This window comes from Patiria miniata, unplaced genomic scaffold (genome assembly GCF_015706575.1).
Source record: "Patiria miniata isolate m_02_andy unplaced genomic scaffold, ASM1570657v1 HiC_scaffold_3, whole genome shotgun sequence".
NCBI lineage: Eukaryota > Metazoa > Echinodermata > Asteroidea > Valvatida > Asterinidae > Patiria > Patiria miniata.
In genome coordinates this window covers 42,952,752-42,977,304 of record NW_024037069.1, presented here as the reverse complement: position 1 = coordinate 42,977,304, position 24,553 = coordinate 42,952,752, and the positions used below count along the sequence as shown (strand labels likewise).

General features: G+C 38.5%; 2 protein-coding genes across 4 annotated transcripts; one reads left to right on the top strand and one right to left on the bottom strand.

The window, feature by feature from the left end:
• Positions 1-465: 465 nt before the first annotated feature.
• LOC119737165 (beta-1,3-galactosyltransferase 5-like) lies at positions 466-5,074 on the top strand. Its single transcript, XM_038211287.1, has one exon. The coding sequence runs from the start codon at positions 1,334-1,336 to the stop codon at positions 2,540-2,542; it is 1,209 nt and encodes a 402-aa protein (XP_038067215.1). The 5' UTR covers positions 466-1,333; the 3' UTR covers positions 2,543-5,074.
• A 4,496-nt stretch (positions 5,075-9,570) lies between these two features.
• On the bottom strand, positions 9,571-20,583 carry LOC119737163. 3 transcript variants are annotated; one of them, XM_038211284.1, is made up of 7 exons: positions 20,422-20,571; positions 19,879-20,010; positions 18,311-18,346; positions 17,585-17,737; positions 16,971-17,113; positions 14,362-14,483; positions 9,571-11,971 (listed from the first exon to the last, which is right to left on the bottom strand). In XM_038211284.1, the coding sequence occupies exons 2-6, from the start codon at positions 19,964-19,966 to the stop codon at positions 14,379-14,381; spliced, it is 525 nt and encodes a 174-aa protein (XP_038067212.1). In that variant the 5' UTR covers positions 19,967-20,010; positions 20,422-20,571; the 3' UTR covers positions 9,571-11,971; positions 14,362-14,378. The 3 variants fall into 3 exon arrangements, with proteins under 3 accessions (XP_038067212.1, XP_038067214.1, XP_038067213.1); XM_038211286.1 differs by lacking the exon at positions 14,362-14,483 and having other exon boundaries at positions 20,422-20,583; XM_038211285.1 differs by lacking the exon at positions 20,422-20,571 and having other exon boundaries at positions 19,879-20,113.
• Between the last annotated feature and the right edge of the window lie 3,970 nt (positions 20,584-24,553).

Here is a 24,553-nt window from a genome sequence, read left to right as displayed (position 1 = left end):
GAGGAAGGAACATCTCCATGGAGATAAATGATACACATTGCACTGCAATACTTAAGTGGTTAATTTTTGCTTTACAAGAAAACCTGTTTAGGCCTCATCAATATTTTACGCGAAGCATCTCCATTTTAAAATGTTAAAAAAGACACAACCATGAAAGTTGCGGACGCTACAGAAACAAACCATGATGAAAAAAAAAACATACAAAATTCAAATAAAACCCACACATATGCACCAAAACCGAACATCACTGAGTGATCTTTATACAAATTAAAACGTAACTCCCTTTGTTCTAATTATTCCTTTGTTGTTTAGATTTTTGCATTAATTTGGCCGTTACATAATTGTGTGCCGGTATAGTTCTGCCATTGTTCGAGCTACAAGAATAAGGTTCAGCAAACTATTAGTACATGTATGTGCACATTATGCAATTACATGGAATGTGCAGGCGCGTTGAAGTACGTAAATATGCTAAAGTGATAACCTTGACGATACTGATAAAATATGACGAGAGAGAATAATGCACAAGTCCCCTACCGCAAACACGCGCAAGTAGTAGAATGATGATATAGCTGCACGAACTGTATACATGTGCGATAAATCGTTCCATGATCGTGGGCCATACGACCGTATTCTATTCTGTGTAGTATATTTCCGTATTCCCCGCTGAACCGTGACTTTATATTGTCGATGGGATAATGAGATTTTTGCATGTGAAAACGAGAGCTACAAATGTATGTGTAGCATGGCTAGTCGTGTGGCGGTCGTGGATGGTTGTGCAGGTGTGGTTTCCCTGAAATAGTATGGTATTGTTCGATTGGATTGGTATTTCGCAATGGAATGGTTGTGATATTGCACATGGCGGCCTACATGGTTAAGGACGTTGTGATAGTGTACACCGTGAAATATGATCCCGGAAGCAAGTGTATGTGGATGTTACCCGTGCAGCCTTACACTGACACCAGTAAAAAAACCCTGTGATGTGATCTGTGGTTCAGTCAATATCCTGGCATCGACGTGATATATACACACTGCAATTACCGCTACATATATGCGCGGGTACAGAGTGAATGCTTGCAACAATTCAACATTGTGGAGGGCTGTTTTCCCATTAAACGATGACGCGAACTGAAGTCTAACTTGCCGAATTGAGTTCCTCATTATTTCGTCTCATGGAAAACCCACAAATACTGGACCATCTTAGTAACTACGGTGCCCAAATCGTGTACGATGTATCAGGGCAATATGGTGGATTTATGACGTGTGCTTTGTCAGTGTTACGCTTCAACAGTGTTAGTGTGAGGGTGAGATTGGTATTGGAGTTATAGAAACAGCCATGAGACGTATGTTAAAATGGCAACTCAAGCGACTCTTCGTCCTCTGCACCATCGGATTCTGTTTCATCAGTCTTGCTCGTGTGTTGATATTTCTAAACATGGAGTGCAAGACTAGCATCGTGTTGAAACAACAACATGGCGGCTCGAACGTTGTCAGGGTGTTCTCGAAAACTGAGATTGAGGCAAAGCGGGTGCCGCCAGACAGTGCCCACAAGGACGAGCAGGGTAATGCCAAGAGTGGAAACGAGGCCGAAGTTCAGGAAACTACTAAGGTAACGGTAGGACCCACTGTTCCAGCTAACACAGTGCCTTTGTTCAGTGACGATGTGATCAACCCCCACCCTTATGTTTTTACCATCACCAACTCCAACGCCTGCTACACCGGACGCGGTGAACCCGTTTTTCTGGTGTTGCTGGTCAAGTCCGCCACGGACGAGAGTCTGGACCGGATGCAGATCCGACGGACGTGGGGCGGGGTCCGGCAACTGATGGGCCGGCGCACGCTGACCATGTTCCTGGTCGGTCAACCCCCGACGATTCTGGAGCAAGATAAGCTTCTGATGGAAGATGCCATCCACCATGATCTCATCCAGGAGGATTTCTTAGACACCTACAGGAACCTGACCCTCAAAAACATGATGGGATGGAAATGGATTGCCACCTACTGCCCGGACACCGCCTTCGTTGCCAGTATAGACGCCGACATGCATCTCAACCTACACAACTTAATCGAGCACCTGGAGAACTCAAGCAGCACTAACCTCGCCCAGGGGCACTTGAAGCCCACGGACAAACCCATGAGGAACCCCGAAGATAAAGCCAACATCAAATGGTACACTCCACCAAAGATGTACCCCGAAGCTACCTATCCACCGTTTCTAAACGGTGCATGTTACGTCATGTCCAACGACATTGCTGTACAAATCTTCGAAGCCTCCATGCACGTGCGCTTTCTTCCATGGGATGACGTCTTCGTAGGAATCGTTCTCAAGCGGCTCGGTGTCACTCCCACGGCTCACAACTCCTTCGAGCAGTTCAAGAGGCTAAAGAGAACTAGAGACTACCTGAGAGCCTTTTCGGGAGGAATAGCAACAGGTATCGGACATCATAGGAAAGGACTGGACAGCAAAGTGATAAGTGTGTGGGATTACATCAGCAGGATGCATCGAATCTTGGATTCCTTCGAGACAGTGGCGCAAGGAGCTTAGTCAAAATCCTGAATACTTGCCTTTTTTATTTTCGGGTTCTAGCTTAAGATTTAAAGACTTTCATCATTTAGATTCCTTACTCCTGCACAAACCTTGCAAATATGCCAAATTATTATTATCCAAAACAAACAGAATTTGGACCGGGTAACGTTCCGATTTTGTTGGAATAATCCTTTTAAAATAATACACTAATCCCCATATTTCTTTACTCAACAAGCAATGTGCGTATATAATGACTGCATTCTCCCCGATTTTAGCCCCTACAATTTCGTCCGTGTCTGTCGAAATTTAATAGAGCGGTTCAAGACTTTTTGAGGCTGAATAGAATGGGCAAGGAACGGGTTCTAAAATGTTTATTCCCCATTTTTTGTCTTATCCAACTCGTAAAACACCAAAAAAAAAGGTATACAGAAACCTGAATTGGAAATGGAAAAAAGACCAACTCGCCACTATTTATTGAACCCTAAAAACTTTTCATCCAAACTTTGGACCGTAGTCAGATAGGGTGGGCTTGGTCCAATTGTGGTTGTGGGATGGATGGAAAGAATGTAGTATCCAGACGCCACTTCTTTGGTTGTGTACAAAGTCTGTGGAGAGTCGAGAAGATTTTCTGAGTACATGTATTTCCTAACAAAATAGGAAACGCAGTCCCAGATTCATGTCTTTTCAACATGTTTGCAATGTCTGACCTTGATTGCGATGACATGAATTTTAAAAGTGGCGTCAGGCTGCAACATTCTTTCCGAATGTGGTGACAGTAAAGTGTTGGCACAACTTGTTTTTTTAATGGTGGGGACTGTTTAAGTATTTTATAGCATTTGATCTGTGCCAGAATGGACAAAAATAACTGACTCGCAAACTATTCTCTTTGCCACGAACTGTAGACTGGTGCCAACATTGTTTTATTATTTTGAACCTAACATGGTCAGATTTATTTATCTATGCAGATTGTATACGAGAATATTTCTTGAAGTACAGGGTTTCCGTCTTTCCCGTTGTTTCTATTTGTTTTGTATAGCTTGCAGAAAAAAAATCGACTAATGAATGTCAATCTTCTATCTTTTGGTTATATTTCTTTGTTTTCTTTTTTGTTTTCATTTCACTAACGTATTGTTAAGTAAAGGAGGAAACTCAAAATTAACGCACAATTTTTGTCGGCGCAAAATGTCAGGAAAAAAGTACACATAATAACATAGGTGTTCTGAGAAAATGTGTGTCTGATTAAGAGGAAAAACATACGTAGGATGCAATTAATATTCTGAAACATGCGGTGATCTTTTGCATCTACAACCAACACCCATTTATAATGTCAAACCCAAGCCTGAACACAAAGCACTGACGATAGTCTTAAGGTTCTTAAAATATATTAATGCTGCAAACCAATATGCAAAAACAAATGGCTGTGCGTTGATTTTGGGTTGTTTTTTTTTGTTGTTGGTTTGTTTGCTTGCCAAATAAGATCGTGCATACGTAAAAGCAATAAGATGTGCTGGTATAACCGAGTCCACAGTGAAGGAATGTGTCATCATCTGCTGTAGACTCGGGCAATATATATTTATTCAGCTGCTTAAATATGTAATAATTAACCACATCTGAGGTGATGACATAACGTTCAGCAGACGTGCGCGCCAAAACAAGGACGTTACATTTATGGTGCTTACCCCTCTGGAACTGTAAAAATACTTTGATAATGCAATGAAAAAACAAAAACTAGTAACTTAACATACATCATAAACACGTCTTATTGCTTTTTTTAATTTTCTTTTGAATGTTTACGTAATTGTATTTTCGTATTTATTGTTTTAAATTTGAAAATGTTTGGCCCACCGAACAAAGATTTAAGCACTTCCTAAGCCTTGTTGGGTCCCTATTTGGTATAAATAGAAATGACCAATTAATATTGTATTATTTTTTTCGGTGTATTTGAGATGATGTGTTATGCTCCTAACCCTAACCTTCCAAAATCCTCGAAAATGCTCTTTGCAAAATGGAGAATTTTGTAGGATTGAGGCTTTTTGGCAAACATGTGTGGTTGATTTGGAGGATGCACTGTGTCAAGGTCTTGGGTTAGACCTTGTGTTGTGCTCAGCCGTGTATACATTTTATAGGCCTAGATTATACTTGAAATCCTCCGCACTGCTCCAGGATGTCACTGGCTCTGCCTCAACATATTGACAGTGACTGCTTGAGGATTTTGCAGGATTGAGGCAGTGGTCACCCCATCCAAGGACCACATTCAAGAAACAACGGAGGCTTTTGCAAGGTTGAGGCTGTATGCAATTTAAAATGGAGGCAGTGTGGGGATTTTGCAGGATTGAGGTTACATCCTAGCAAAAATGCCTAGGGAGTTCGGGTTAAAGTTGAAAAGACACTTATGGAAATGTCATGTTATACTTGATTGTTGAGAACATGAATGTTGTTTTTGAGATCACTTGCACCCGAGGCATACAATAGTATTAATTAATGTGGTAAGTTCACATTAACATGATGCAACTCATGTTGTTCAATAAAGTCACAGTACATTTCAGTATACCCCGTGTTTTATGATAATTGTTCTGACCGATTCTCATGTTTTCATCTTTTAGGCCTACTTACTGTTATCCACGGTGGTAACGGCAGATAGGTGATGCGATTGTGCCTTTGATGAAAAATATAGGTAGAATAAAAAGCAATGGCAGCCATTTTGAAAATTTTGCTAATTGCATGTATTCTTTGTAAAGGGGGCAGACCTAGTACAAGCTTCGGCTACTTGTCTGGCCTCCCCATACTATTATTTCAAGTTCCGTTAAAATGTTTACCTGATGTTTATTATTCAACTTAATTACCTTATAGTATGGAAATAAACCTGAAACCTGAAATCTGCGATGGCCCTATTGTCAAACATAATGAGACATACTCTGACTGTATGCCAAATGAGGTTTGTATCATCAAAGGCACAATTTCCCCAAATATTTTCCCTATCTGCCCCATTATTTTAACAGTATATGCCTATCAGGCAAAACTGTAACCATTCTTAATGAGTGTGAAGAGAGTGGCTTAAAAATTGGAAAAGGTAATGCATGCATTAAAAAAAACGGGAAATATTTGAGTTAGGGCAGCCAATTTTCCCGTTACTAAGAAGAAAATTCTTCTAAAATTGCTAAAGGGTTGGACGTGTGAGCTTGTCTTACATACGCAGTGTGGACTTCCGAACAAAAGACGTCCACATAATGTAGGTAGCACCGACGTTGTGTGGACTTGCCCACGTCCACACAGTGTTTCCCCATTTCTGGAAAACAGGTTTAGAGGCATTTTGGGTTAGGTTTATCTGTAGCAGAATGAAGAGAAACACTAAAGGGAATCATAGAAAAAAAATTGGGTTGAAAGAGTTTTCACAGTTTGAGAAAAATGAGTTTTTTCACTGGTTTTTCTTAACTACACGAAAGCAATGGAAAGTCCACACTAGTCATGTGAAACAAGTATGGATGTGTGGGTGTGTGTGTGTGTGTGGGGGGGGGGGGGGGGGGGGTGAGGATTGGGGGTAGGGGCGTAACTGCCAAAACAATGTAATGTCGAAACTGCTGTTATTGCACGGCGCATATAACTTGAAAATTGAAGTTCAAAGAAGAAGACATTTTGTGACTAGTATATGGCTTCGAAAATCCAACTCGTTACTTTTTATTTGATGCAATATCGAAAAGTAAAAATGAGCAATTATCTCGATTGGGTTGTTACCAAAAATAGCAGTCAGTAGTAGTCTCCTATTCGCCTCGTCATGCAAGGGATGAAAGCTATTTGGCTTGTACGTTTAATACCGCCTGACCAAATGGCCCTGTTGTTGACGGCTAATGGCTTTCGCGTTCGCAGAAATGTGAAGGAAATGCTTAACGATTGCAGATGTCATGGGCTGATCGGAACAACCATATAGGGATAGGACATGTGATGACCTGATGTGTTTGGCCGTTATATCGTAGCCGGTAAACCACATTAGATATGTCACAGAAAAGAATCATATTATCACCACAAACAATGGCCACTTCACTAACAACATGAAGTCAATGAACTTTTTTATTTTGCAAGTTTCTCAGTTGTACAGGGCCATTTGACCTAGTCGTATCTAATCCCTAGAATTACTGATTTATGCTGGTTGAAAAAAAAACCCTCACTGATGTGGCTTTCCACGAGGTATAGTAATGGTGTAACTTGAGATGGGAATACCTTATTAATTGAAGCCGAAGAATGTCGTAATTCTCGTCTCTGTGCTTTTTTTTTTTTTTTTAGATATATGCCAACGGCGCCATGGCCTTTATTTGGGAAAAAAACTTAGGCCTATTTCTTTCATTTGTAGGCCTCGGTATAAATTTGGATGAAAATTCAAACACGCAATACAGATTCCCCAAAGTACAATACAACAAAATTTTCAAAGTTCGTGTAACACATTAATTGATTGCAGCTGCTTTCAAATCACAGTTAAGACATAATTATGGTATCATTTGCATGCATCCACAAAGCAACCTACCTAATTATTATCAAAAAGTAGGCCTAGGCCTATACTTTGATTAAAGATCGCACTGGAACTAAACACCCCGTGAAATTATTATTCCAGTCAGTGCTTGCTGCTGCCATTTAGAAGAAATCAAGAATAACTTGAACAGCCTCGGTGATTTTCAACGATCACATTAACTAATTTTTGGAAACAAAGAGTGCTATGCACGAAATCGCGTTTCGTGATCAAAAGGTTGCGTCACATTACTCGAAAATTGTGAGTGGAAACTTCAAAAGGTTATAGGTTTCAAACATTCTTCTTTGTATTTTGGCCGGTGTTATCATTGGAAACGAACAAAATTCACACTGCCGCTGGAACAAACTTTTGTCGAGGGGTGCTGGAATTTATAAAGGACGGACAAAATTAATACGAAAGCGGAGCACAAAGCCCTGACGTCGTGGCTCAATTTGGAATATAGATGCTCTGTGGTGCAATCTGAGGCGATTCCTTGCCACATTTATTTGACTTTTTTAGACAAAGTTTTTTGAGATTATAAAGACAATTTATTTTATTATTTTGTTTAGAATATACTGTTGCTCTTAAAACGTTTCACTGTACTGAGAAGTGGAGAACCCTGTATTTTTATCTCCATTTTTGGTTCCATTTAATTCTGGATGTCATTACGCATGACATCGCATGTAAATATTATTGTTGCAAGGCTGCTTTCTCACATTTAGTAAATTCCGTCATGTATGTTTTGTTTTATTTTCTGAGCCCTTACGGCGTAGGGCCACAGGGCCAGGGGCCCGCTTTAAGGCCTCGGAAAATGTTGGATTCTGGATGCACTGTGATGAAATATACTGGTAGTATACTGAAACTTATAAAACCCGAAAGGATTTTTTTTTGGTTTAAGTTAAAACAAATGGTTCCACTGGAAGCGGATGAATTTCTGTTCATAAAAATATTCACATAGTTCTAACTCACCAAACGATGTGGCTCTCGATATATTTGCAGTGTTATTTGTTTGTTACAGGGAATGGCAAATATAAAAGACTAAAAAACCAAATGTATCTTTATGTTTATGATCGGTAGATGGCAAGTTTGGGGCTATAGGCAATAATTTATCGGTCTACAGAGTTTTATGAGGAACTTGCAGAAGGTAAAACATGAATAGTTTTTTTTTATTAAAACGAAACTACACTGTAATTGGCGTAAAACATGACTGGTTTCAATTAACCTTGTTATTTGTAAATGTTGAGTACAGAATGCTTGCAACGTCAATGAAACTTTTCAATGAAAAGAAAAAAACCTTCAGGGGAAAGGTATGAACATTTGCCCCTATTGAAAGATCGAATGAAAAAATCCTGGCAAGCATAATTAACTTTGCCACCATCGTCATAGATATGTCATGATTTTAGATAACTTGAGAGAAATATCGAATCTGCACTGCCTGAAGATTTAGAAAATACCTCCTCTTGATATTTTACAGTGTTTGTGCTAGACTTTCGAAGCGCCGCGCTTAGCCGCTGGAACACATTGTTGCCCGGGAGTAGGGGGTGCTGAAGCATATTCCAGCACCCCAATCTAAATAGTTGGGGGGTGCTGCAGCACCCACAGCACCCCCCGTTCCCGCGGGCTGGAAAATACATTGAAAGCAAATTATGAAACACATTTGTCACACCATCGGCCGCCCTTGACATGTTATCGCATGGTTTGCAGGATACAACATTAAAGGTGAACGTTTGCCAATCTCGCCAAACTTTAAGCGCTTCCGGTTGTTTTACAGCCTTCTTGTACAATTAGGGTCACAGGGATCACACAAAGTTTACATTTATGAATGAAATTTTACATTCTACCTTTTAATGATGTTTCTAATATTAGTTATTTACGCGAGAAACGCCCAGAGCAAAAAATGACGAAAGTATACCTTTATTTGTAGACATCGACTATCCGTAACAATAATACAGACGAACATGAATCTAGCTTTTATAGAGTTCGTAATACGAGAGCTGTACCAAACAATATCGCGTTTGTTTAACGATCCTGCGGCCCTACCTCTAAAATGGTGATTCTAACAAACTAACAATACGCTTCACATAATAGATTTTTAATAGCCTTTAATATCATTATCAGGCACATTTTGTATACACGCCCCGTTCAACCTCGTCCCCAGGGGTTACTTTATTTTAAACCTCGTTTCCGATAGTAACCCCTGGTTGGGAAACATGCTTCCGGTATCCTGAATCGATACAGCAATAGCAATACATTTCATAGTGCAGTGTATGTGTAAATGTGCACCAATTTTTCAAGGGGGGGGGGGGGTGTTACTGAAGGCAATTGGTATACATGTATTGTTTCTGTGCAATTCAAGATTTTAAAGAGTTGGGGGGGGGGGGCACACCCGGGGCACAAACCTGTTACACCACTTGAGTCCTATCAATCATTTTGCACACATGAAACCGATTATATTTATGTGCATGCGTGGTTGAAATATCAAACTTGATAATTTCTGAGAAACACTATATCTATTATCGTTGAAAAATCAATGATTTGAAACACAATCTTTTTAAAGGTTAAAAATCACTTTTTATCATCGCCATTTATTGAACATTTGCCAACAATCGCAATCCCAAAATAAAACTTTAAAAAGTCACTCACTTTTTTTCCTGGAACACATTTTAAAACACTACAATTCACTAAAAACAGATTAAATAATCAGAGCAAATCAGATACAAAAGTATAATCACCTTCATTAATTTGCAATAAATTACAAATGCCAATAATTACAAAACATTTTTTTCAAATTTATATAAAAATATATTTTCCACATGATTCAAGGACTCATTGATAAAGTACTGTGACAATTATAAAAAGAAAGTTAATTAAAAACAAATTAAATAATTTCAATTAACAGAATTTCAAAATGAAATGATTTGAAATGCTATGATTAGAATAACGGATAGCACTGATACTGCATATAAATTAGGGTGCATAAATTAATATTTAAGTGGGCTCTTACACTTATATTTTACTAGACGTAGAAGTACTGTGGTTCAATGGTTACGGTATCCGACTTGTGTGTGCAACGGTACGTGGGTTCATACCTGGGCAGGGGAACATGGAGCTTGTGTTCTTAGGCAAGACACTTTACAACAATTGCCTCTCCACACAGGAGTATAAATGGGTACCTGTGAAGGTAGAGACCAGACTGCGCTGATCTCGAGCTGCTGTAGAAAATTGGCCTCATGGCCTGATGAACAGGGGTAATAACTGTTAAGTGCTTTGACACTTAAGTAAAAAGACTGAATTAAGCAGAACATTATTATAATTATAATAAAAGAATAGTATACACATTGTATAGACCATTTCGCGCACGCTATGACTGTACATTCTGGAAGGCCAATTCAATGGCGATAGCATTGAGTCAGCTACTGTATGGTACAAAGCAACTGCCCCGTGACGCATTTTCCTTAACAATTCTGGCACAATGCCCCTGCCATTGTTCGGGGCCTACTTTAATGTACAGTTATACGGAAGTGCTCGGATAGGTACAACACCCAATTTTTTTTCTGAAATTTTATGTAAGCAGCACATACTGCAAATTTCAGGACTTAATCCTATTTAAAAACACACATGCAAGGCACAATTAATGTATTTATGTAATACTGAGTTGTTGCCATTATCTGCTGCACCACCTACAATGGAAATTGCATACGAGGTAATTGTTGAACTGTATGTGGTTTATTAACCAAATGGCTAACGTCTCAATCATAATATTGTATCAATCATAAAATGTGTACATGATAACTTTTATCATTGCCATCCCCCAACACCTCTCCTCCCAAATTCAGAATCTATTCCATGTTCAGATTTCAGATCGTTTATTTGCAAATCCCTTTTTGTCATACCTCACTGTTAAGTCAAAGACTGGATTTGTAAATGCAGCTGGTCTCTGGTGTCTGCAATCAAGCCACCACGGTTGTAGAGAACTTTCTCAATGGGAGTCACGTCTTACGAACTTTGCTACCTAAAGGTAGATCATTTGTCATTTGCATATTTTTTTGTTTAAAGCAACTAAAGTGCTCAAAATCTAGGTGCTTTACAACTAACCTGAAGAACTTTTAGCTAAGTGAATGCTGTATATTCCAAGAAAACAATATTCTAGGATCTCCACTTCAATTCAAAAGTTGCAGTGTCATGTTTTGAATTGCGCCCGAAATCAGCATCCGGGACACGTTCTCATTCAGCTGATTGCAGCTATGCAATGTCACGCACGGAATCAACAAATAATACCAACCGTGTGCGCGTGTGTCGTGTCAACGTTTGCGCACACTCGTTTACGAATTCGCCCCCTTACAAACCTACTACTAACGGAAATTGTCAAAAATGCGTTGTTAGACGCATCTTTGGAAATGACCTTTAATTGTTTTCGTCAAAGTGATAGCATGCCAGAAAGATTAATTTCACATGGAGTTTAGTGCCATTATTGTCTTGAAACCAAGTAAGCTTTTCAACAATATTCTTGTTGGTTACTTTTTGGATAGCTGCAAAGGATCTACTCGACCTTTAATTGAACCCAAGAAATTCTGAGAATACCTCAAGAGCACATTAGCTTCAATACAGTGTGCTCAAAGGTATTCTTGGAATTTCTTGGCCCCCGTTGCCAAAGTTCGAAAGCCTGGGCTGGATTCATCCTGTTGATAGATACAAACCGAGGCGGCGTGACCACACTTGCCAGAAATTAGGCCTGTCTGCATTAGGGGAATAAATCCTGAACACAGCCTTGAATCAAGACTAGTCAGTCCGCTTCCAGTGACCTCTTGTCAAAAAGTGTCAAATGAATCTCTTGATTTCCAAATGTAATGATGTGGACCAATTCTTGTGTAGACGATTGACGATCACAGTTCATCACTGATGTCATGTTTACTCTTTGCCATAACTGTCCTCTTCATGGCTTCACCAGTCTAGAAATAGGTAGGGGAAAAAAAGGGCTCAAGAATGTTAGAAAGTTGGAATATTGTTGATAAGCAAAGTTATGGCCTAGGCGATTCAAAATAGAGTGCGCTTGAAAGATTTTACCTAAAAAAGCAATTTTTCAATGTTGATGTCAAAATCCTGCATACAGTGACCTACAATAAATCATTCTCATTGAATGTTAATGTGCAGTTGTGCACCCATATTCATGAATACACCTTGAAGCCTCATTGTAACAAACAAACCACTGTTAGTCACAGAGTAAAAATCCAAGTGAACCCATGCATGTCCAAAACTGCCACGTGTGCGTTACGCAAATAAGCCTCTGTACTGATGACGTCAACCTTTGCTTACATGTGCACTTTCCCATGGAGCCAGTGGGGGCCCACGGTCCACTGAGCACCATAGGAAAGCACACACGTAAACAAAGTGCGACATCATCAGTACAGAGGCTTATTAAATAGGGGGAGTCACCAACATTAGGCTGGATAGCTCAGTTGGTAGAGCACCGGAACAGCAAATCATGAGGTCATAGGTTCAAACCCCGCTCCAGTTAATCTCTTCGTTTCAACTTGTAAAAATGATTATAATGCACCTAGTCAATTTCCCTTTGTACTTTACTTGCACAATAAATAGTTTAAAAGTATCTATAAACAGATTTTGGATTATTTCTTTGATGGACTTTTCATTTGTAAAGCAGGATCTGCCTCTTCATTATCGACTGGTAGCATTCTGAATAGCAGGAATCATTGGGCAAAATGTAGAAAGTGTGGTTGATATGATGAGAAAATCATGTCTTGAATAATATTGAAATGAGGTATTGGATAACCATGCAAGGGAATCATGCAAGTTTTCAAAAAAAAAAAAAAAACACTTCTAAGAAGACTGATAACGTACATGTACATACTGATGACTGTGAAGACAAACAGATACAAACTAGCAATCAATGAATCAGTGTTGTAGTCCACCACACAAGTCTTTTCATTCGTAAATCACACGTCGTCACAAGTAACAGGAGACAAACAATGCCTTTGTTACAATTCAACACAAATGCCTCTGTTAACAATTCAATTAAATAGCTTGTGACTTGAATTGAAACAAGGGGACTTGTGATGGACTTGTGAGGACTTGTGATGACTTGTGAGGACTTGTGATGGACTTGTGAGGACTTGAGATGCCTTGTGAGGACTTGTGATGGACTTGTGAGGACCTGTGATGGACTTGTGATGGACTTGTGATGGACTTGTGATGGACTTGTGATGGACTTGTGATGGACTTGTGAGGACTTGAGAGGCCTTGTGATGGACTTGTGAGGACTTGTGAGGACTTGTGATGGACTTGTGAGGACTTGTGAGGACCTGTGATGGACTTGTGATGGACTTGTGATGGACTTGTGATGGACTTGTGATGGACTTGTGATGGACTTGTGAGGACTTGTCATGGACTCGGTAATTACAAGTAAAACTACATGCAATGAATGGTAACGGACCAGCTGGATTCACAAAATGCTGTTTACAAAAGTTCATTCAGGTCTGCCAGTCTGTAGTGAGCATGGGCCGAAGAAGCCGAGTCATGTATGGCCAAAGAATGTACAAGAAATGATTGATGCCCAATGTGAATAGAGGCTTGTCTATAATCTTTTTTTTTTTATAATTTACTCAAATTCCCCCTTCATAGATAAAGGAAAGCTTTTTTCAAGATAGTGTTGAAATATGGTCACTACATTAACAAAGAACAAATTAGAGTAGAAAATGTCACTAGCTAGTGATCTTATTGACAATAAGGCCAAAAAAAGAGGCTCCGGTTTCTGGTATGCGCACCGTCGCCATAGCCATGCGCGTCGGCAAAATTAAAAAGTTTTTTTCCAATGTAAGATGGTGTCTCAAACCTGCCAATCTCACTGGTTTGACTGGAATCCTGCTGCTGCACAATTTTAACGTGTTTTTAGATGGGGTTACGATCGAGTATAAGCTTTATGTGGCCTCTGCACTCCCATATATTTTGCACTAAATTTAGTCGGGCACCATTTGCAGACGGTGTTGTGATTTTGTAATTGTGCGTCTGGAAGCCAGACTGACAGAGCGATGATCCTGTAAATGCTTTTTAATTAGCTCAATATACTTCTCAAGCCTTATGGCCTTACTGGGGTCACCTCAAGCTGCACTCTGAAGGACATTTTTGGGGCAAGCTCCAAACCAGAAACCGGAGACTTTTTTTTTGGCTTACAGATGATTTTTGTAAGACTCGGAAAGTCAGAAACCAGACACTGCTCAGCGAATACTATTTTGGTTTTTTGTGACTGTAAATGTAATGTAACAAATGCCAATTGGAAATTATTTTTCTTTGGAAAAGAAAAAGACAAATGTGTGAATCCCCTTACCGATGCAAACCCAGTGGCTACAGCTCTTCTTTTTTAGCCTTTTCTTTCTCATCATCGGCACTTTCCTTTTTCTTTCCGGTCATCTTGCTTTTGCCCGTCTGTTCACGGACGGCCTTTCGAGACTAATTTTTTACACACAGAAAAGAGGAGGAAGGTATAGAAGAACAGAAGATGAACATCTTAAAGTGAAACTACATGCAATGAGAACGGTGGAAAGAAAGAAATGTCTGGTGAATTATGCAAATGGGATGGAGTTCAAAACTTAGGAATATTTACAAACAAAACTACATGAAAACGACTTTCTCTCCGATGTTAAACTGGCCAGAGGAATTATTAAATATATTTCTTCCCCTTTATTTCCCAAATATACCACTCGATAGATCTCTGAAAACTTACCAAAAAAGAGAATCCATGGTGAAAGATACATTTTTCAACCCTTTTCTTTTTTTCCTGAAATCTTTTTTTTCTCTTCAATTCCACTTGAATGGGTTCCATGCATGCAGTAGAGGGCGCTATTTAGACAAGTACGGGCACAGGATGTAGACATCTTAATAAACGTAGAGCTGACATTACTAAGGTTTTATGTTGTGAATTTTTGATATCAAAACGCTGCTTCCTACAGCTGCCATGCTACGCGAACGCACGTTCTGATCGTAAATAACGTGTTCACGTTGTGTGACTGTCCCCCATGAGTGTTCGCTTAACATGGCGGTTATAGCATGCAGTGCTTTGATATCAGAAACTGCAGGCAAATATCAGGTCTATTTTTTTTTAAAAGATGTCTATGGATGCATAATTAACAGTAATAACATCACTGCTTTGAGTATGCAAAATATGCAGTGCATGAGATCATCATAAACTTGAGTGTGCCTAACGTAGATGCATCAAATCTGCAGTATAACCACATCCCGTAATAGTAGAGCATTGTAAATTTACCTCAAAAACCTGCGCGATGTTTACGAGAATACATCACATCTGGGCACCATGTATAGGATCTACACAGTGTGTGGCGTCCTATTTTTTTGCATTTATGTTGTGTCCTGATGACTGGGCCCATCCAATCAAGGGCAAGAAGTTGGTCTTTCGAAAGACAAGCAAGCATCACAATTTACAACATATATTGAAAATATTGCGAATTGATGACTACTACAAAATCAACGTTGTTGACCTCAACATCCGTGCAATCAATCACGTGGATAACAACTCTAGATTCAGTGTTCGGTAAATCGGTACCAGATGTTCACATAAAAAGTGAACGTGGACTGGCAAGACTTACACGCTCTATTAGACTATTACCCTAGTTACAGTCCTGTTTTGCATTTTCTGACGCACAAAAAAACATCTGTTCATTCAAATTTAAAGGCCATGTTGGCACAAGGTCTGATCATTATTTATACAGGTGCCCATCTTTGCTTAAACCAGCCGATTCAGTCAAAATTAAAGTTTGTTTGATTTGCAGTAATAAGCTTTATCTTACTTACTCCCCCCCGCTCCCACCAAAAAAATGTAGACTCTTAAGCAAAATGAGACTGCAACACGAAAGTGAAAATTAAAATCCTGAGGGCAAAATGACGTGATAAATGAGATAACTAATCAAGATGAAAGCTTACTGATGGCCACGTGTACGTACTTGAGAGCACCTTGTTTCAATTAAAGTCGTTGTACAACCAACTGATGTTTATATCAGTTATTTTGTTATGTAAATTAGGAAAAATTGTCGTGCCTACAATTAGTTAGCCGTTCTTGAAATCAAAACTGCCTTAACCCTAACCCCCTTGAGTAATATACTGGGAACCTTCCTCACTCTTGCAAAATCCATCACCATATGGTAAACTCTACACCCAAACTGTTGGACTCTGATTATGGTGGTATGCCTGACCCCATGTAAAGCATAATCAGTTTACTCACTCCAACAGATTCCAACAAAACATTCAGTTGGATTTTGAAGGGTTGGGTGGTCACGGTTAAGAGCAGTATAGCTTAACAACCCTTTCTTAGCACAATGTTTCTTATACTTTAATTACCCCACTTATGCAGTACTTTATGTGTGTATGTACAACCTTCGTTTTTCGACAAGGTACTTTAAAAATAGTGAAACACTAAGCCAATTTTGACAAGGATTTTCACTGAAAAGTACAATGAATTTGAAACTTAATCACAGATGAGATCTAATCTACAAGCTAAATTGTACTTTGCGACATTTACAACTAAAGTCTATGACAGTGTTGTAGTTAAGTAAATGACAAGTCCTATTACAGGTTGATCACAAGTCCATTAAAAAAGCCAAGTCACACGGAACAGTTGATGAAAAATAACAAAGGAATGCCTTTGACACAGCTCATTTGAATAGTTTGTGACTCGACTTTAGAGTGGAGGACTTGTGATGGACTTGTGATAGGCTTGTGATGGACTTGTGATGGACTTGTGATGGACTTGTGATATGCTTGTGATGGACTTTTGATGGAGTTGTGATGACATTGTGATGGCTCACACTGGTCTAATGATTTACGAACACCAAAGTCAAAAAAATAATAATGATGAAGCAAATTTATGTTTTAAATTGGGGCAAATTTTTTTCAAATGGCCGTTTCTCGCTTTGGAATACTCACCGGACCCTTGTATTTATTGATGCGGAAATTGGATCGATCAACGCCAATGCAAGCGTCCGTGACATCAAAGCATAACGCAATCTCTCGCTCCTCCGGATCTGAATACTCCTTGAAGACTTGCGTGATCTCTTTCTTGTACTCAGCTGCATAAAGGAGGAAAACAATAATTTCTTTTGATGAGTGTTTTACTAAATAAGCACCTGCGTTCGCAAAGCTTGCAGAAGTGAACGTTCTAAATGTCTCTCTTGCCAACAAAAACTCTATTTAGATTCTGTGGCTGCGTTACTACAAAATACAGGTAGCTTTTTGACAAAAGGCCAATTTTTATGGGCTAACCTTATGAACCAACCCCAATCCTTCAAAAACCAACTGCAGATTTTGTTGGAATCTGTTGGAGAGAGTACTAGTAAACTGACTATGCTTTACATAGGGTTAGGCATATCACCATAATCAAAGTCCATCAGTTTGGGTGTTGAGTTACCATGTGGTGTTGGAATTTGCAAGAGTGAGAAAGGTTCCTAGTAAATCCAGAAAGGGTAAGGGTTAAGCAATCCTTGGTTTCATTACCAGAAAGAATACAAATTCTTACGACTGTTTTTTTTTGGCATACTCACTTGCCCAATAGTCACAGACTTTTTTCATGTTAGGAGGGCTGAACTCATAGGCGCGTAGATGCTCGGTGTCACAGGTTCTCTTGAGCGCATCTTTTATCTGTGTTTCAATCTTATCTCTAGATGTGTGCTTTCTGTTCATCAACTTGGCCGACTCTGCAAATAAGAAATGTCGACAAAAAAAACCATCAAAAGTCTGAAGACAAAACTGTGAATGTCCATTCCTTTTATTGTAAATATAAGACCTAGGACTTTTGAGCCATGATTTTTTTTGATATATTGTGTCATGTTTTACCGTGACAAAAATGATTTCTTGACGTTTTCTGTTATAGTCAGTCATGGTAATAAAAATAAGGATGATAATGGGTTGGATTTATCATGTTAAAATCCCCTCTATTCATTGGTTATTATTCTGAGTTCACACTTTATAAGCTTTCATTTGAATTTACTCGGCTTCATATTCATTCAAATATTGTCATTTCCATCACAAAAGGTATATGTCTTTTGCATTTTCCTATGCTCAGATACCGAAAATTCAACGTTGATAGAATGATGAAAACTCCCCTAAAGATTGCGCCGTGTGCTAATTATAGTTGCCGTAAAACATAATGATCGCATCCCATACTATGAAAGAATTTCACATTTGAAAAACTTGTTTTCACAATTTTCAAAGGCCCAAAGTAGACACTTTACTGAAGAATGACATAGTAATGTGATATTTTACTTTACCTGCGACAAATGCATGACATCCTTCACATACAACCTCTGTAAATAGATAGAAAAATAGCAAATGATAAAACTTCAAACTCTTTTTGTATTTGATCAGTCACAGACAGTCAAAATTTCAATCCTGTTCACACAGGCTAGTCACCAACAGTCAGATCATATTTCTTGAAGGCACTGTGACAGTCAAATTCCATCAACAGACAAAAGCAGGTGATTGGTAGGCACAGCTGGGTATTATCAATCTCCTACAGTCAAAGTAGGCCTATCCGCTCTGTTCACTAGTACCCGGTCCCCCTCGCCGGCAAAGAAAGCACAGTTGAGGGGGACCACTAATCTCCATTACACTTATAGAGCTCAATTGGGGGGGGGGGGGGGGGGGGGGGCATCTTGCCTGACGGAAAGATTTCCATTTACGAAGTTCACTAATTTTCCTCTGTATTGACTAACAAGCCCCCAGATAGCAATTTCATGTCATCAAAGTCAATTTGAGCAGTGAGAAAATACAAGCATTTTCTTAGAAAATACTTAAAAGTCCAATCTCATAGGGTTTGTACACAGGGTGTTGAGTGAACTTCGTATATGGAAATCTTTCCTTACCCGACTGCTATTTTGCCGCAACGCGCAGCCGTATCATATACCACTGCGTGTGCATAGTAAAAATCCCCTGGTGTACGTGTGTCACACACACAGGGAACGGTGCACGTCAACCAGCTAAATGTCTCACCCATGGGACATCGTTGCTAGGTAAAAGGGCGCCCTCTTTCATTAGTGCACGGAGCCCATTGCTATATCAGGTTTCATAACAATCCCAGCCAGTCAATCTTGCTTTATGAAGGCAGGGAGCACTCAACTGTTAAAAAAAGTCACTTTTTTATTTCCTTGAAGTGCGATTTCCTTTTTAGTAATTTCTGACCACTCTAACCATTTTTTTAAGCAAAACATCATCATTTCAACATCATTTTTCGAGTCTTTATGTATTTTTTTTTCAGCGGGAAAAAATCCCCTGTGCACGTTAGAACGCAACCTGAAATGCTTGAGTCTCAATGCGTGAGAGTTGGCAGGCCTGAGGCATGTGGTGACTGAACATGAACGTTTTCAAACCACTGATGGCCACTAAAATGTCTCTCCATTCAAAATAGATTTGTAACTATAAAAACATGTTACGGCTTCCATAAAATGCAGTGGCTAGTTGCGGCAGTCGCCATCTGGTTCCTCGATCTGACAATATTCGACGTCAGGATCTTTTGGTCTCGGAACCTGACTATCAACCGAATGGTTCTCGGATTTCATTTCCCTTTTAAAAAAGAAAATCCTCCGAAGCCACGGATCAATAAAAACTGTTAACACGTTTAATCAATCAACATTTAGCCTATAAAGTATAATCAATCAAAGTACAAAGTGCATCGATTGGAAGTGGTAAACATTGTGATCGATGTATTGCTCACAATGGGTTTTGCAGTACTGTAAAACTACCTAGCTGTTATACGGCTACCGTAAAAATATCCACCACGTAAATTTGATAGCACGATGAATATTTTCTGGGTAATCTTGCATCTCTTTACTTAACTTACCTTTTCCAAATTTTGTGGGCTTGTACGCCGAAGCATAAAGTATTGCTAACGCAAGGACAATGATGGATAACAGCCACTGGTACTGCATGGTGATTTAAGGCGTTCTAGTTGTGTAGTGTGTAGATCCGCTACCTAAATAACCAAACAACAAAGTCAATTTAGGTCAAAAATGGCGGCTCAGCTAGATCACTGAATTAGCCCTATTCTTTGGCCACACAAAGACTGTGTGCTGAAGAGTCTATCGATCCACCCGCCCGGCCCCAGCGCGTGGCCATATAAATAGAATATGGCTTTCCATGGAGTTATAAAAAGGAGCAATCAGTGTCAGTCACTGAATAGCCCCATTCGGTGGCGAAGTTAGTAACTTTACCCATCATAGTGTAGGAAGGAATGGATTGGAGCGATCTCAGAATGAGATTGACTCGATCCTCCCCTGTTTACATGTATATCTGCTCTCCTTCCCCCATGCTCCGACCATGGAGGTAGGCTCCGACTTACCTTAGAAATGCAATACAATGTAAAAACCAACGACAAACCACTCACCAGCTAATCGAAGTAACCCACGGCATTCAATCCCTCTAGAAATCTTTGCTTTGAATGCAGATCAGGAACATCAACAAACGGCGGGTAATTTACACGTGTACTATACTATCGGTATCACAATGCAACGTCATGGGATTGGTTGGTCGTTGATAACGTATCAGTGTTTGTTTTATGCAACGCCCACGTGCCCTTCGAACTTTATTGCAAGCGCAGCGGGAAGTTCGGACTATAATCGACTATGTCAATTACGCTGAAATGTTGCATGTTTTAGACTTAAAGTTCACTACCGAGAGAGAAAAATGTTCATTACCAGCACGTAAAGAAATGTGTTTTTCCTGATACGAGCTCTGTAACTAAAGTCTCAAAAAGGTATCTTTTATTTAATTGTTTTGGACCGTTTCAAAACCAGCTGAAAGACATGTCATTATTTTGATATAAAATAGAAAATACTCCTACTTTTAATACAATTATGTGGTTCCAGCCAGCCATATGCTTCAACATTTTGTCAGCACTTGATGCAACATTGTATTGATCTTTTTGTATAATTCATTTTTTTTTTGGCCTGATGAGAAAAATCCTGCCAGGATGAACACGTCTGACTTTTTAACTTATCTTCATTTGTCCATTACAGGTACATAAAAATAAATCAGTACGCGGGTTGCAGCAGTTTTCGTTAATTTTTTTTAATCTCATAGCTGTGTAAATATTTTATTACAAAGACATGATTGGCACACTAAGATCCATCGAAAAATATTACAGCATATTCAAAATTACTACTGGTATTCATTTATAAAACCGTTCCCAAAATTTACACTGAATTTTACTGATATATATAAAACATATTTCAAAATTACTTGCCATTGACTTAAAATAATTTATCTCATGTATATAAAAAAAGATGCAACGCATTTTAATCAATTTAATGACATTTCAGGAGAAAAGTAAAATGCTGAAGTTCTATTATGTGCATTATGAATGCACAATTATATTTATTTTCAAATTTTATATCTTTTTGGTAATTAAACCAAGGATTCCTCAAATTCCTTGGCACTGTAGCTCGCAAGCCTGAAGGAACCCGTAAAGAGAAGACAATGAGAAGAAATTACGGTCTGAGAGTCGGAAGGAAAACCCCAGGAGAATTTTCTGGGTAAAACCCACAGAATCAGGTAGGGCAGGAATCGAACCCGGGCCATAGCGGTGGAGGCGATGGAAGCAACCACTGCACCAATTATGTACTTTTGATGGAACACAAACCAGGAATGAGATTGTCAATTTTAAAACTACAAGAGTCAGAAAATTGATGAAATGTCTGAAAAATGCATATCTTTCTATACCAATAATGTCTTTTTCTTATATTCAAAAAAGTCTGATTTCAGACAAAATTGTCAATCTCGTGCCTGATAAACAATCATAAGAATGAAGCTGATTGACCATTTTAGGGTGATAATGTTGGCTTTTTAAAAAGCCCATTTCTGCAGGATTTTTATGTTTTTTACAGTTTTGTTGTACTTAGAGTTAATATTAAACTTAACAAACCAATACCCCAATATACTGCCTGATATAGTAGATATTATAGGGACCATAAGAAATTATGGAGTATGGGAGATCATGTACAAGGATTACGTGGTCGATTTCAACACTATTTTGTGTGGTTATTTCTCAGGCCAATTTCTGCGTTTCACGATTTTTGATGCGAGCTACAAATAGCAAATAGTTTAGTTGATGAAAACAAACATACAATACGGTGATACATTAATATTGAAATTCTAGAATCTGTGGGTGAGGCCTTATAAAACAAGGCTGCTTTAACTTGTGGTGTAAAACTAGCATCCCTCCGTGATCCGGAGCATTCCATTTCCTACGGCTACCCCTCAGGAAAATAGAATGCTCCATGGATCAACCCGGGAGGCTTAGAGTTTTAGCACACAACTCGAAGCAGTCAATATTTGTATACTCTTCAAGTCTCTCATGTGGAGCAACATTAATGAGACAATGCAAATATTTTCTTGCACTGGTCCAACAATGAACATATTAAATACACAGCCTAAACACTTTATGGTTAACACATGACTTTGTTCAGTCAATTAATTTTACAGTGTCTGTCCGAGTATATTCAAGCTATTTTTATATTTTTTTTAAAGACATTTCTGAGATGTACACATAATATCTCTTTTTCTCTTAGCCTGCATATATCATTCTCATAATAGAGTTATTGGCAGTTTGTAATAATTTCTACAATGCGTGATTTTTGACAATCTTTGCAATCAATGCCTCTTAATTGGTTGTTCGATGTTTGTTTGTTGTTTGTAAAAAAAAAAGAAGGAAGAAATTGTGCCTAAAAAACAACTTTCTGAATACCATTTGTGTAACAATTATGTGTAACATATCTCCTATTAATTTAAGCAGAGAATTCTGCGCTATTTAATGGTTAGTGTATTGAAGCTTGGCAATTGCCCACAACTAAAGATTCCGTGCTTACAGTTTTATGCACAAATTCTGGCCTACCGCTTTAACCACAGAATGGTGATAGTAAGCAAAAACACTGTTCCAAATTACAAACAAATTGGGGTCATTAGAATTCAAAGATTGCTTTAAGGTCGCTGAAGTGATTTTGAACTGAAAACAATAATGTAAGAATTAAAACAAAAGAGGGATCCTGCACTTCGCAATCACATTCACAACTATAACGAATGACACATTTGTATACAAATTTAACTAGCAGCAGCCAGTGATCATTTAAGCTTAGTTTAAAATATCTCAATAAGAAAATACTTACCACCTTAACTCTTCATTACAAATTAATTGCAAATGTACATGTAATAATTATACTAAATTCTATTAATATTTCATTGAAAATTGACAACTATTTTTTTCTTTATACAGTGACAGACATGTTTTAAAATTTCTCTGATGCAAAATAACACCCGCGATCTCTTCATCATAAAAATTTGGAAACAGACAATTTTCAAGATGCACAAAACATCAAAACTGAAAATATCATGTACCGATAACTTGCACTGCACGAATTTACTAATACTTCATACATGTAGTCAGGCGACATATAAAAAATTCCAGCCGAAAATCTAGTATTCTATAATTTACATTCGCTTGAATGTTTATTACTAAAAAATTAGGCCCAGCCTTATAAAAAAAATCAACACTTTTAATGGTTTTGTCTTACAGTGCACATGTGCTTAAAGGCAGTATACAACATTTGCAAACATCAAACAATGCCGATTTATTATGAAATACCTTACTTGACTGTAAGTGAATAATAGTCTCAAGCATCCTGTGAAATCATGGCACCTGGTGTGCTGTCATTTTCAAAGAAAAGTGGAATTTTTGCATCTATTTCCAACGATGGCCGGCTGACTTTTTCACATACTGCCCCCAATTTACCAAATCTAGTTAGTCCACATTTTGTTTGCAATCGGTGAAACATCTGTGAACGGGTGCAAGCCAAATAGTCTGGTTCCCTGACAATTCCCCGACGTCTATAAATTGCTTGTCTGTGGTGGGTCAGGGAATCAGACTACAAGAACAGCATTTTTTTCCTTGTTTTTTTCCAGCATCTACGAACACAAAATTTTAAACAGGTCAGTGTAACAAAATGTGGTATAAAATACTAACCCCGAGATCCATCCACTTTTAAAAATTACAGCAAAAGCAAATGATGTATATTACCTCTAAACTGTATAAACTAATGTGTTTTTCAAAATATATGTTAGCAACTGAATAATATTATCTCCTGAGTCACTGACGTTGTACATAACACATAATTGGTATATATTGGAACGTGCTTTGAGACCTTTGGTATAAAGTGCTATATAACTACTACATTACAATTACATGTATCGGTACATTATTATTATTCTGTGTATATAATGCACTTTCATTGCATTAAAAAGGTAAAAAACCTAAAAAGTTTGTTAAAATATTGATTAGAAAAAGTCTCCTTTTTCCCACATTATTGTTTTCAGTACACAGAAATATCTCATTGAATACATTACAAAATTAATGGTTTGGTGGCGCTTCAGCTGATTATCTAAGTGTACACCAACATCAAACCAAATAATCACAAGGCTTCGCTTATGAACTCTGGGCTCAAGTACCCCCTCAACGGTAAGCAAAA